This window comes from Telopea speciosissima, chromosome 10, assembly GCF_018873765.1.
Source record: "Telopea speciosissima isolate NSW1024214 ecotype Mountain lineage chromosome 10, Tspe_v1, whole genome shotgun sequence".
NCBI lineage: Eukaryota > Viridiplantae > Streptophyta > Magnoliopsida > Proteales > Proteaceae > Telopea > Telopea speciosissima.
In genome coordinates, this window is record NC_057925.1 from 3,830,512 (window position 1) to 3,844,510 (window position 13,999).

At 36.7% G+C, this 13,999-nt stretch overlaps 1 protein-coding gene across 2 annotated transcripts; it reads right to left on the minus strand.

Moving 5' to 3' along the window:
• Window positions 1-3,615: 3,615 nt before the first annotated feature.
• Window positions 3,616-11,542, minus strand: LOC122642013 (protein N-terminal asparagine amidohydrolase). Of its 2 annotated transcripts, XM_043835391.1 has the most exons (9): window positions 11,409-11,542; window positions 9,714-9,884; window positions 7,256-7,320; window positions 7,049-7,148; window positions 6,906-6,944; window positions 6,612-6,803; window positions 5,041-5,219; window positions 4,723-4,842; window positions 3,616-3,841 (listed from the first exon to the last, which is right to left on the minus strand). In XM_043835391.1, exons 1-9 carry the CDS (start codon window positions 11,466-11,468, stop codon window positions 3,736-3,738), a joined length of 1,032 nt encoding a protein of 343 aa, XP_043691326.1. In that variant the 5' UTR covers window positions 11,469-11,542; the 3' UTR covers window positions 3,616-3,735. The 2 variants fall into 2 exon arrangements, with proteins under 2 accessions (XP_043691326.1, XP_043691327.1); XM_043835392.1 differs by lacking the exon at window positions 9,714-9,884 and having other exon boundaries at window positions 11,409-11,533.
• Between the last annotated feature and the right edge of the window lie 2,457 nt (window positions 11,543-13,999).

The window sequence follows — 13,999 nt, forward strand, 5'->3', positions numbered from 1 at the left end:
GCAGCAAGGAAATGGAATAATTCATTTCTCCATTGGTTTCATAAATATCCTCCTAGGTTTTAGTATTTTCTAAAATACCCTTTAAGATTGTATTTCTTTGACTGCCAGCCTTGTAGCAGGAACATTCCAAGTACAAGTGTAGCAGCAAATTTTTTTCCGTGCAATGTAGTGATTGAAGTGTCTCTTGTTCATTGAAACCAACAAGTTTAATAGAGGTAGAACATAAGGTCATGACCAGTTGTTAGTTTATGGTGTTAGTTTTATTTAGCCATTTTACATTGTTATTAGACTGTTATACTACTCCACCTTGAGAGGAAACTCTCTTTCTCTTCTTTTCTTGTTTCCTTTTTGTGATATAGAGCAGTGAATGTGATATGGTTTTATAATTGCAACTCTTTAAGAATTATTGGACAAATAAAAGACCTTTTCTTTACCCGAAAAATAATGGATATTATAACTAGTTTTAATCCTTAAAGAATATTTATTTATTATTTTATTAGGTAAATTTTGTGTTTGATTTCCATTCGAAAAAAATAAATGTTCAAAATAGAATGATGACACAGCAATAGTCGCAAATTGTATTTTGGAAATATAATAAATCATTACATATATGGATACAGTCTGGTATGATTTAGGAATTAAAGTCGACATTATTATAAAAGATAATCATTCAAGAATTTTTACTTAAAACCATTGCATTTATAAAGATTCCTCTCATAAAAATAGTTTTTCAATTTTATCGATTTTTTTACGTTGTTACAAAAAATACTAAAGAGATTATTGTTATTTTTTTAGTATACCAAGCTTTACTGATAAAAACGTGTAGTATGCATGGAATTTGAATTACAAGTTTCTTGAAACCATGGAATGGAAGTAGGTCAAATAGTTCCACACATCAAGAACCTGGCCCTCTTGACAAGGGAGTCATCCACACTGTTTTCCTCACTTAAAATAAAAACGAAAATACATGATTCCAAACTAGATGCCAAATGCTATAACGGCCATATTCGTTGGAGAATTACTTGTAGAGAGTCCTTATAACGTTACAACATTTAACATAGCATTGGCCAGTTGTGCCATTATGATTACTGCTACTTGATTGTTGAGAAATTGAAGGTTATTATGATTCATAGTCAACTAAAGAAGCTCATTGCCACTAGGAAACTACATGCCGCCTGTAACGAAAGTGCAACCAATCCTTACTTGTAGGGATTGATGAGTCCCATAATGATCCTTAAGTGCATGAAACGAATGAAATTCTGTGGTAAGTTATTCCTGCGAGGAGATGCTGAAACTGATGAAATTGAAGATTGGTCAACTGTAGAGATTGATGAGCATTAACCATTGTAGCAGAGAATGTGGTGGTGTAATCGCTGGCTGCATCTTGATCATTTAAATGTGTATCCTTTTAAATAGAGTCATGATCATTTAATGCGAAGGCTGGTTAAAGGGAACACCTGGTTAAAGGGAACAACCATGAGGAATCACTGTAACGACAAAGGCCGCTAAGCCACCCTGTGGTCAACCAATATGCAGTGACATTTGGAGGCCCAAGCTCGCGAATTCTCATACCATAGTTTAGCAACGCTCTCTAAATTGAGAGATAGTAACTCACCAGGAACGCCATGAAACTGTATCCATATAGAAATGTATTTGAAAACCCAAGCTCCATCATAACCCGCCTCCATCTTAGAAACCTCCATCTCTCCTTGAGCATGCCAAGCTAAAACCGCTAGAGGGAGGAAGCGTATTTGTTTATATAGGAATATACTAAATAATGTGCTAATAGTGGATACATGTATATGGCCATCACACTATATATTCTTAGGGGTGTCAATGGGTCGGGTTGGGCCAGGTCTCCCCTAAACCCTGACCTGACCCTGCCTGGGTCGGGCCGGGTCGGGTTGGCCCTAATTTATGGCACCATCCACATGTCTCATTAGACTATGTTTTTGTAACATAGGATCTCAACCTGTGGGACAGCTAATAAATATGTTGAAAAAAAGGGCGTGTGTATATACTCTCTCTCTACAATTGTAACGATGTCCCCTCAATAGGCCTAAAAGCTTATAGGGGCTACAACTAAATAACAATCATGTCAGTGACTCTTTTTATGGCCCTGATCAAAATAGTAGATGATCTACTCTTTTTATAGGTTCCCACTTCATGATGATGACAAAGCTAGTAGTTATCTTTCTACAATTCTCTTCTGTTTTTTTTTTCCTGTTTTTTTTTTTTGTTAAGAAAATACTTATAATAAATATATATATATATATATAATATTATATACTTATAATTAATACAGGGTTGGGTCAGGCCGGGCCGGGCTAAGCCCAGGATCTAAACCCTGACCCGACCTGACCTGCCAGGGTCAGACTATAACTAAACCCAAACCTACCCTCAGGGTTGAAAAATCAAGGTCTGGCCCAGGCCGGGCTCAGGGCGGGTTCGGGCCAGCCGGGTTTTATTGACACCCCTATATATTCTTAGGAATGGTGATTCCAAGACACAAGTGTGAGTGCACATAGTGTGTGTGCATTGAACTGGATCACATGAGAGTATTGCATATGTGATTGCCAGTTGATGAGGAACAAGAATCTCGTTAGTAGAATTTGATTGGTCCCTTGACTTGAGAGGTCCTTATCATTGCAATAATGAATCGTGGATTTGGCACATTAATAGTTGATGTTTCCATAACTATATATTGGTGTACTAGATTCAAGGTGTTTGATCAAGAATGAGATAGTTGTTCAACATGAAATTCAACTACCCTACTAGAGACTATCAAGGAGAGAGAATGTATGTGTATTATCACACATAATTCAAATCCGGTAACGATTTTGTGAAGAGTTTACAAATTGTTTTCTATAATTAATATTATTTATTAATAATATTATTTTATTAAATATTTTGAAATAAAATATTTAATAAATTGGTGTATTAGCCACTACCCATGTCTCCAAACATAGTACAACCCCTCCACTTCCCAACTTTGGTTCGCCAACCACATCACCCCCTTCCTCCCTGCCACCTCCGTCGTTGGCATCATCATCTGCGGGGATGGGGAATAAGGAGGAGAAGAAGAAGAAGAAATAAAAAAAGGCAAGGAGGAAAAATTTGGGCAGGATTTTTTGTTTTTATTTGAATTGCACCTTTCGTGGCAATAATAAATAAACTGCTGCTAAATATAAAACATACGTGTCGAAAAAGATTCTGTTTTCGAGGGCAATCATTGGTGGAGAGACATTATTTTTAATAAAAAACAATAAAATATACAAGGCATAAAAACATGCTATCCAATACAAAACTTATTTCTTGGACTATGATAATAAGGTACCTTGAATCATGTCCTCTTGCCTCCTTCCCACCTACCAGTAAGAATGATTTGCCTAATCATCCTACATCCATAGTAGTCAATTTGCAAAGAGAAAATTAAAGAGAAGGCCACAGATCTTCCTATATACTATAAGATACAACATGTTGGGGGGGGGGGGGGGAGGGAGGGGAGGAGAACATAAACATCAGAAAAAGTAAAGCAATTTTATACATTATAAATGTTTTCACAGGAATACAACCATAATATTCTAAATAGGGCAATGCTCCAATTGAACTATATAACTTGCTTCTAATTGCAATTTCTACTTTTAGGCTCCATCCATTAATACAGAAAGAAAATTACTGTCAACATGGATCTTAGATATCCTAGAAGATGTGGGAGGATCTTCTTAATGCTATTCAGCATCTTAACCACTGTCCATCAGTAGTTCTCTCAAACACACGTGGTTTTGCCGTAGGAAATGTTTCTCTCCAATTTGGGTGCTGAATCAAATAGTCAAATAACCTGTAAGAACAAATAATTTATTAAACACTCTTCATATAATCACTTTAATTAGATTTCTGCCAAAACAAGGTCTGTATGGTCTGTATCAGGTTATCCCTTCAGAAATGCACATGCAATACAAGTAATTCAACATTTAGTGTATACTTGGTTAGAAGTGGAGCAGCATAACCAAAAGTGAAATAAAATCCATGATATTTACATCAGAACTTAAAATTCCACATTTCTAAAAATACAAATTTTCTTGTTTTCTTTGTATAATCAAGTGCAATTTCCTTCTGGGCCTCTGAAAATTTCTTCTATTTTTTCCCCATTCACCGCGCTTTCCCAAGAGGAAAATTCTTTCACTTCACATAACTTCTAACCAAATGGTGCTTAGGAACAGAAGCTTTCTACATCTTTTAGTAGACAAAACATTTCCTCTAATTCTTATTCTCAGATGATTTTTCCTATACCTAAAACATAAGAAGATGCAAAATACTATTATTTTACATTTTATACGTTTCGTCACTAAGTTCACTGTCTTCCTAAAGAGTGAGAAACTCAACTCATCGAAGATATGTCTTCATTGTTTTCAAGTAATTGCCCAATTTAGTTGGACCGCTGAATGGTACCTCAAGTTTGAACTGCCAATGAGCCATCAACTGTATTTAACCCAGTTGACATGAGCAATCAAAAGGCTATTTTTAACTGCTTAGGTTGCATCCTTAATTGATATTCTTTGATCCTTTCTAGAAACTTTCTTAGAGCTTCCACATGCCCCTGCCTAGTCTTTGACTTGACAATCATATCATCAACTTAGACTTCCACTTCCTTATGTATAAGGTCCTGGAGTACATGTTTTAGTGGCAAACTAATTTCAGCCTCTTGTTGGCAGCACTTACCTTCTTTCATTATCAACAAAATCTGGACCTTCAGCATAAGGTGAAGTTGAACATCTGAGGAGGATTTCTGGATCAGAAAGTTGCTGCAGTGAGAGGGCAAAATATTTCCAGCGTGGTGTCCTACAAATGAGGATATAAGAGAACATATCACCAAACCAGGTAAACACATGGGAATCCATCATCCTAAAAAAGACGAAGAAAAAGAAGAAACATATGACAAGCCGAGTCAAGTTTCCAGACCACATAATTATCATGATCTTCAGGAAGGTTTCTCAGGAGAAATGTGCATATCTAGAAATTTGGACATAATTACTTTACCAGGAGCATGGGGCAATTTGAAATTGATCAGTGTGTGTATCATATGTTTCAAGCAACTTGCCCCTCCAAGTAGGGTCTGCTGAGGATACAGTCACTCGGATTCTCCTGACAATTTCATCTGGACATCTCAAGCTTGTATCAAAGATGGCTGGCCTGACCAATCCAGTGGATGTCTCTACCTAAGAAAAGCAAAACGTCTAGAATGTATATTAATGCTAAGAACAGGAATACCTCATACTTGAAACTTGAAAGTACCATATAATGTTATATTTGTGAATGAACATCAGTGTCTATTGTTGGTGGCAATTAAAGCATTCACAAAGGTTGGTAAATTTCAAAAGTTTACTAATTGCCGTGTGGTAAGTAATTATAGACATGAATGGGTCCAGTTATAGAGGATCTCACACCCAATTTATTGATCAATTATGGGTATATAAAAGGGATCAAAACGTGGTTCAAAATTTCACCAAATTACAAACTGCCACTAATCTCTGACATATAATAATGGAGGTCAGTGACATCTTCATTGCTTTCCACAACTTTGGATGCACTTTTAACACACATAAAATGCCCATTTTGGGTTGCAATTTGACCGATTAAATTGGTGGTATGTACAAATGAGTTACAACCAGGTGAACTTTACAAAGTTCCCAAACCTTTGAGAACATTATCAAGATCCATTAGAATTTTGAATGCCAGAGTCAGATGGGAACAAAAGATTGCCGATGTAATCAAAACAACGAAAGAAATCATATATAGTTCATACAAGGCTACAACATTCCATTCATATTTTACATGACTTTTATTGTTTAAATAAGGGTTGATCATCTAAGTACCAACTTGGCAACCATTGTGAAACAATACCTACTCTGTCAACAAATTATTGGTCCACAACTTAAAGGTTGATGGAGGAATGATGTACACAGCCATTCCAACACCACTCTTAACTAACAGAATGCAAAACTTGCATAAACAGAAGAGCCTGCAGAACCAAATGGTGCATTATACAGAAAACCTATCTTATCCTATCCTAACGCTGTATAACAAAAAATCCACAAAACTAGCATCCAAATGTTTTATTTTATTGTTCTGCCCAATTTTACAATACACATTCAAATCAGAATAGAGAAGCTATACTGATGAAAACACTCATCATGTCAGAGTACGAAAGAAAAAGCAAGATAAGTGCAGTCAGTTTCACAGTTTAAGCTCAGTGAGGTCATCATCAAGGTAAATTAGTATATTCTCATTCTGGATTGTACTTAATAGGATCAAGTTTTCCTTCATCCATGGTGAATGAGGAATCCCCTCACCATTTCCTGATTTCCATCAGTCCTGTTTGATTGGACTAGGGAGGGGCATTTTCGACCTTGTGCAACAGGGGTGGGAGTTTACGATGACACAAGAGTCCAATCTCAAGGTCAAGTCACTAGTGGTGAGGGAATTTTTCCTTCTCCATTGGTGAAGGAAAACTTTCGCCATACTTAAATAACAACACAAACCCAGCCAAATTAACTCTTCATTTACATTATTAAGGTAGAGAAATCCGAAATTTTAAACAGTTAACTTACCACAAACCCAGTGAAAATGGGGTATGTATTTGCATCAGAATCTCTTCTAGTATTATGCTTAAGAACACAGACAGTTTGAATATGGAAATTTTCTTTGCTCCGCTGCAAAGCTTCAACTATTTTTGAACATAAAGGAAACGAATAACCATCTGATTCTGTACGGAACTCTGATTCAACTATTCCATGTGGACGCTGCATTCAAAGTTAATCAATCTATTTTAGTCATTCTACCTCTTAAAAAGGGAAATTACATCTCCAAAGAAGCAAAAACAAACATAAGACCTTGGGACAAACCTCATGTGAGGCATCTTCATAGCCACCAATTAGATGCACCTGCATTATATTTGCAGAAAGATTTCAATCCACGAAAAAATTACAAAAAAGGAAAGCAAAAACAACCATGATTACAGTAACAAATGTCCAAAGAAGAAACAGACATCCAGCTCGGCAGCTGAAACATGATCATTGACCAATGACAACATCTGTGTGAGACCCAAATCGACAACAGCAGGAGAATCCATATGTGCAACAGAAGTCCTGCAATAAAAAGGCATATACAACAGGAAGTCGGTTACCCCATAACTTGACAATAACTATGCTACAACTCTAGCAAGTTCATTTTTGGTTACTCAATTGATTCTTACATTCCAGTCTTCCTGTTGCAAATTACAAGGCCCACACATGTAGTTGCTTCATCAGTGCCAACTATCTTCAAATGAGAAGGGAAAAATGTAAAAAGGCTTGTCAGTATTAGATTATGGGAAGAATTTAAGAACTCGGTTAATTCAATACAGAGTATAGATTAGTAAGAGAGTATCATGAGATTTCACAGTAGAACATAAACTTCAAATGATGGTATGATGTCTTCATGAATTACCAACACATTTCAAAACTTTATCCTCCGGGAATATATTTATATAGTTACTTTGTGCTGCTTATTCAAGATTTTTCTGCTTCTGACTTGCCATTTTCTAAGCACAATTTCTGTGCAAAAGGAAAGAGGAGGGCAGACTCGAAAAGGATAAATCAATAAAGAAGAAGATATAAATTTCAGCACAGAAAGGTTCTTTGGTCAAAACAGAAACCAGTAAGTGAAGTCAATAACAAGAAAGGAAGTAGGAGGCATGAATTGACAACATTTATAGTGGAACAAACCACAGCTTTAGGGCTTGCAGCCACAGGTTCCACAGCCCATTCCAGACCCTTAAGTGGGCACCATTTAATGCATTTAGGATCCAATATGGTGTGGCGAGGCAATACCCCAGGAATGAAATCTCTAAGGTAAGGCAGCTCTAAAACCTTCTTTATTGGGTTTGTTTTGGGCTTCATTGTATAAAAGGACTATCCAGCAAACAAGTCCGACCACAGTCTCCACAAGCTATCTTAATTGTACATCGTTATTCAGGTAGTTGTACTATCCTTTAATTCTTGGAAGTGTCATCAAAGATGAAATAAAAGTGGCAAAGGTTTTGATATGTCTAGGTCAAAATAAAGTCCTGTACAGGGGTGGAGCCAGGATTTTACTTTCCTCAAGGGGGGGGGGGGGGATTTACCAAGTATATAACAGCATAGGTTTAGCAAAATAGACAGTACGCTGAGGCTTGGTGGACTAGTTACATCAATTCCACACGTTAGGTAGGGTGGGAACCCAAAAAAATACAGAAACAGTAGTGATGGAATCACCCAGAATCTAGAGGAAATGATAAGTCCACCCTTATTTATCTGTCTTTTTTTTTTAACTTCGAAGTTTTTAAAAAAAAATGATAGTAAATTCTTGGTCATGAATTCCTCTTTCTTTTTGTTTTTTTGTTGGGGGGCGGTTGTTAATTTCCATACAGAGGCAATGTTAATTTCAATCTCCAGGACACCACTTCTCCTCCTTGTTTCTTTTACCTACAGATATCCAGGTCAAAGATAACACGGTTACTGGGTGAGTATGAATTTTCTGCCAGACAGCTAAGCTATAGACATCTGATCAAGTTGGTTGCCCTACATAAAAAAAACGAATTGTATGCTGGGTTGTAGTAATCACTCCTCTCTGATATACAAAGGTCAAAACTGTGTTTGGAAAACTTGTTTGCAGTATCCAGACATCTCAAACCTTGCGATGGCTTGTAACAACAGATGCTAAGAATGATGGGATGAGATCAAGCATTCTTCTTTATATTTTCTGTGTCTTCTCATTTTCTTCATTCAAGGCTTATTTTTAAACATCATCATGCTGTATCTGAAGATCATGTATTATCTCGAGTAGCCTTAATGTTCTCTTTGGCCAAAGTTCGGAGACTGAAACCTCTTACCTTTCTTGTTCATGGCGTTGGTGTAATACATCCTCGTAGGATCTGTATTCATTACTTCAATCAATTCCTTTTGGAAGGGTGGGTGAAATTAAGACAGACCAGGGAAAACAAGTCCTAAACCTCAAAAGGAGGTTTGTAGAATTCATCCAAAATCTATTGTAATAACAGATGGATTTTAGTGAGTGGCTGTAGTTTAGTGGTTAGGGTTCTCCGTTATTCGCATGTGAATAAAAAAATAATAGATATGGTTTTTTTGTCTAATAGTTAATAGAACAAAATCTAAGAATCCAACAAGGCTATAGCAAAAACGTTCATAAAATAATGTGGTGAATGTCTAGTAAGTGCTACATAATAAACATTTGCATTAAAGATAAAAAAATAAAAAAAGTGAAAGAAACAGGACAGTAGTAAATAGAAATAAAAAGATCAAAGTAAAAGATCATGGAAATGGAGTGATCAACAGGTTCCATCAGCCATGATGCATGAGCTCTCACAGGAAAAACAGACACATTGATGCAGGTCACAAGTATACTGATTAAGTGGTGAAAAACTGAATCAAGTGATAAAAGCAAATGGAATAAAGCTTCAAGAACTCAGGATTAGTCACTTCCAAATCATATGTTCACATTTGTTGGGTTTCATGTAGACAAATTATGTTTTTCACCAAAAAAAAATGTAGACAAATTATGCTTCAGACTCTACAGGCCAAATATCCTGAACCCATCTATTGTATAAACTACACCCCAACAACTGCATCACATAGAGCTATAAGCACGAAAAATATTGCAAGAGATCAGCATACCTCAACAAGTGCAGGATCGACAGTTGCGTATTCTCTTTGGAACACATAAACATATTTAACTGGACCAGATTCTTCAGGGACTGAAATCTTCCTAGCTGGGATAGATTTGAACAAATTTGAAGCAGATACCAGTACAGGGTGTTCTAACAAGGCCTCCAGGATTTCACTTCCCTGATTACAGAGGTAAGGTTTGAGGGTTATCTTCTGCAAGATGAATAATAGGATAAACAGATCCATTATAAAAGACATCACAAGCCAAAAGAAGCCCATTACTATTTCCCTCATGAGATTACACATCCATCAGCCAGCTGGCCCAGCTCTCCTAAGATGCTCATCCACCCAACACTTGACCACTATTTGCGTCTCTCTCATAGTTCTCCCCTCCCCCCCATCCAAAAAAAAAGAACTCTGGACAAAGCATCTCCTGTAATCAACTTATTATATATTTCAAAATTTCAAGTCTAATGCTACACTTTGTTGTTTCCTTCAGACTCCGTTTGTTTCGACATAAAATGAGTGGAAGTAAGAAAACGAATGTAAAATTTCTAATGACAGTTTATTTCCTTGAACATAAAAACGAAGGACGCAAAATTTTACAGGGGCCATGCTAGTCTTCTGATTGACATTCTTATTTATTGGATGCAACATTGAATGCAGGCTTATTGTTTGCAAACCTAAACATGAACAGAGATAAATGAGAAGGCATTATAATAGCCATTACAAATGCTCAAGGGAGGCCTGAGGATGCTCTAGTACAGAGGAGTGATCTGATCCTGATTGAAGGAGCTAAAAGAGCTAGGGGCAGGCCTAAAATGACCATAGGAGAGGTTGTGAGGAATGACATGTATAGTTGGAGGGCAAAGATCCATGTTGCCGATCCCATATAGCTGAGATTCCTCTGAGTTCCTAGGCTGGGCCTCTTTCCTCTTACTTTCATTTCTCTTTCCGCACTACTCATCTCTTATGTCGTCATTTCTTCTTTTCTCTTACTTTGAGTTGCAATGATTCATGTAGCCAACCCCATTTAGATGGGATAAGGCTTAGTTTGTTGTTGTTGTTCTAGGCACAGTTACTGCAGTCCAGCTAAAGTATTGAATTATAAGAAGAAAATAAAGGGGCAAAGGTCATTGAGTACATTAACCAAACAAATAGTGGGACTGCTTGGTGATAACCAGTGGGGATCACATGTGATGGACGAGTTGTTAACAATGGCCTGTTTTCATTTCTTTGAATCAGCTCTGATGCAACTGGGTTATGTAGAAGATATGCCCAAATGTAAGAGGAATAAAGTAGCTGTTTAAAGTTCTTATATGGAAGATCTAAGGTAGGACTCATCAAAACTGCTCATGCAGCATACCAACCATGGAAATACCGGAGTTTGACAAGGAAAATAAGGAATCAAACAAAGAAAATTAGAAGAAGAAAAAAAATCAAATTCAATAAAAAAGATTGTACTGCTAGTAAGCTTCTGATGATTCTTTTAGCTGTTCAGTGTGAACTGAACAGTCATTTCAGAGTATTAATTTCAGGATCAAGAAAGAAATTGGTTGAATCAATGCCCCTGTGTTACATAAGCATGAAGTACTTTTGTGTCTTTAATATAAATTATCTGTTTGATCAGTGAAATAAAGAAGAACACAATAGTCACAGAAAGAACGTTTGGAGAAATAAAGGAAGAGTAAGGGTCTTAGCTACCTGAGATGCAGATGGAGATGGAGATGGGTTAGGAAAAGGAACTCCGTCAACCAATATCATGACTCCGTTGTTTCAATGATTTTGAGGCTGTCTGTGTATGTGTACGAGAGAGGGAAGTAAAGACTGATGAGAGCACTTAAATCTTAATTGACCAATCAAAGCCTACAGGAGAAAGGTATGCAAGCATGTTCTTTAAAAAAAGGGGAAAGTGGCAGCATGGACCAGTCGTATTAGATTCAAACCACCCCAGCACGGTAGCACCCCACCTACCAATGAGAAGAGTTTGTATCCTCTCCCCCATGTGGAGACCTCCCCACATGGTATCTCACCGTTCATGTGGGATCCTCTCTCCCTTTGAAATGACCTCCTTGCCCCTTTTGACACACATACTTTCCCATGGATGGTGAAATTCTATGTGGTAAGAGGATCCGGACTGCCAACCCCAACACGGCAACACCTCAACGGTCCTCTCCCTTGGGAAATATGAGCCTTTGAAATGACCTCCTTGCCCCTTTTGACACACATCCTTCTCCATTGATGGTGAGATTTTCATGTGGGGAGAGGATCCGGACTGCCAACCCCAACACGGCAACACCTCACTGGTCGTCTCCCTTGGGAAACATGGGCATATGTTAAAAGTTTTGACTAAACATATGCCCAAATATAAGCCTATAAGGGAGTATTCAAATTTTTTCCTATGCTATTACATAATTTTAAAAAAAAAAAAAACATGATATTACAAGATTACCTACAATTAGATTTAAGTTTGGCCAAATGTTCTCTAGGGGTTCAGGCTGCACCCGGACACATGGGGGTGGGCGAAATAACCACCCTGCCCCTTTGAATGGCAGGCCCATGTGTCTGGGCACGAGCTACGCTGCGACACAGAGAACATCAGCCCTTTAAGTTTACAAAATTAACACCCAAACTTAACTTGAACATATTTATTCAAAAATAAATATGCATATTACAAGAATACCCAAAACAATGTTCACTCCCTTACCATGTAACATTTTTTTTTGACAATTTTAACCGTTGACTTCCTCCTTTCTCCTCTCTCAACAGCATTCTACCGCTTCCACCTGCAACAGTGATGGCGGCGGTCGTAGAAACTCCGGTCATAGAAACTCCGATTAATGTCATATCCCCCTTTCGATCTTCCCATCGGAAAACAACTCTAGATGTGGAGGGGGGCTCTAGTTCAAGTGTCCAGGGATAGGGCCAAGATGATGGGAATGTATCAATATTGCTAGCAATCAATCTGATCCCCCATGCCATGATTTAAATCTAAATCATTGCCAATTAGGCAACGATAAAAAAAAAAAACGACTACAAAGGGCCCATGATTGAACACCACCCCCTCCCCTAATTAATGGGATGGGCATGACATTTTATACCATGCAATATACTGAATTTCTAGAATTTGGATCAACGCCAAAACACTCTTCCTTGAGTCACAATTCTCAACATAACCAAGTTTCTTTTTATGGCGGATATTCGAAAATTCGTATTCGATTCGTGTTTGTATATGTTTAGGAGAATCTAAATCCGTCTGAAACTAATCAGATACAAATATGATAATCCCCCTATCTGATCGATTATTACCCGATTCGTTTAGCAATCCGATGATAATAAAATATTTGAAACATATCTCTATGTCCGTCTATCCTTTTAAGTTACCTTATTGGATTTCGTTATCTTATTTTTTATAATTTTATAAATTAAGATATGTGATTCTTTTTCTATATTTTCTATTGATTTATATATATTGGTTTATGCAATGTGATACATGGAATCACATATCTATGTGAGAAAATCAAAGACTAAGAAGAGTAGAAGAAAGGGTAATTGTTGAATTCTCAAGTCTCAACCCTAACCCTTATTATAAAAATGATAAAGATGTCAACGGATAGTCAAAAATTCTTATTCGAACCGCGTTCATATCCATTTAGGAGAATCCGTATTCAAAAAATCAGTATTCATAAATTTTTCGAATTTGTCCGAAAACATATAGGATATTATTCAAATCCGTTCAAATATAAACGGATACGCATATGATAATGCCACTATCCAACCAAATTCGATCCATTTACATCTGGTGGTGATCAAAAGGGTTTGCGTTTCAAAAGACCCCTATAGTTGTCTCTCTGCCTCCCTTTTCTCCCCCCTCAATTAAAGATGTCATATTCGAAAATTCATATTCGATCCGTGTTCGTATATGTTTAGGAGAATTTGAATCCATTAAAAAAATAATCGGATACGAATATGATAATCCCTCATATCTGACTGATTAGTATGTGATTCGTTTAGCAATCCAATAGTAATACAAATGTTTAAAATATATCTTTGTATCCATCTATCTGATTAAGTTACCCTGTTGGATTTTGTTTTATAATTTTATACGTTAAGATAATGTGATTTTTTTTTAGATTTTTTATTAATTTATATATATATATTATTTATTTTATACATTGTGATATGATTTCATTTATTAAAATAAATACAATATAAGATCAAAAGTTAAAAAATATAAGAAAATCAAAAGCTAAGAAGAGTAGAAGAAATGGTAGTTAGTGAACTCTCAAGTCTCA

Excerpts from the sequence above, each read along its gene's own strand:
- LOC122642013 (XM_043835391.1), bottom strand. The coding sequence starts at position 11,468 with ATGATATTGGTTGACGGAGTTCCTTTTCCTAACCCATCTCCATCTCCA. Across the intron at positions 9,885-11,408 it reads CATCTCCATCTGCATCTCAG|GGAAGTGAAATCCTGGAGGC; the intron begins GTAGCTAAGACC and ends CTCTGTAATCAG. Across the intron at positions 3,842-4,722 it reads TTTGTTGATAATGAAAGAAG|GTTATTTGACTATTTGATTC; the intron begins GTAAGTGCTGCC and ends TTGTTCTTACAG.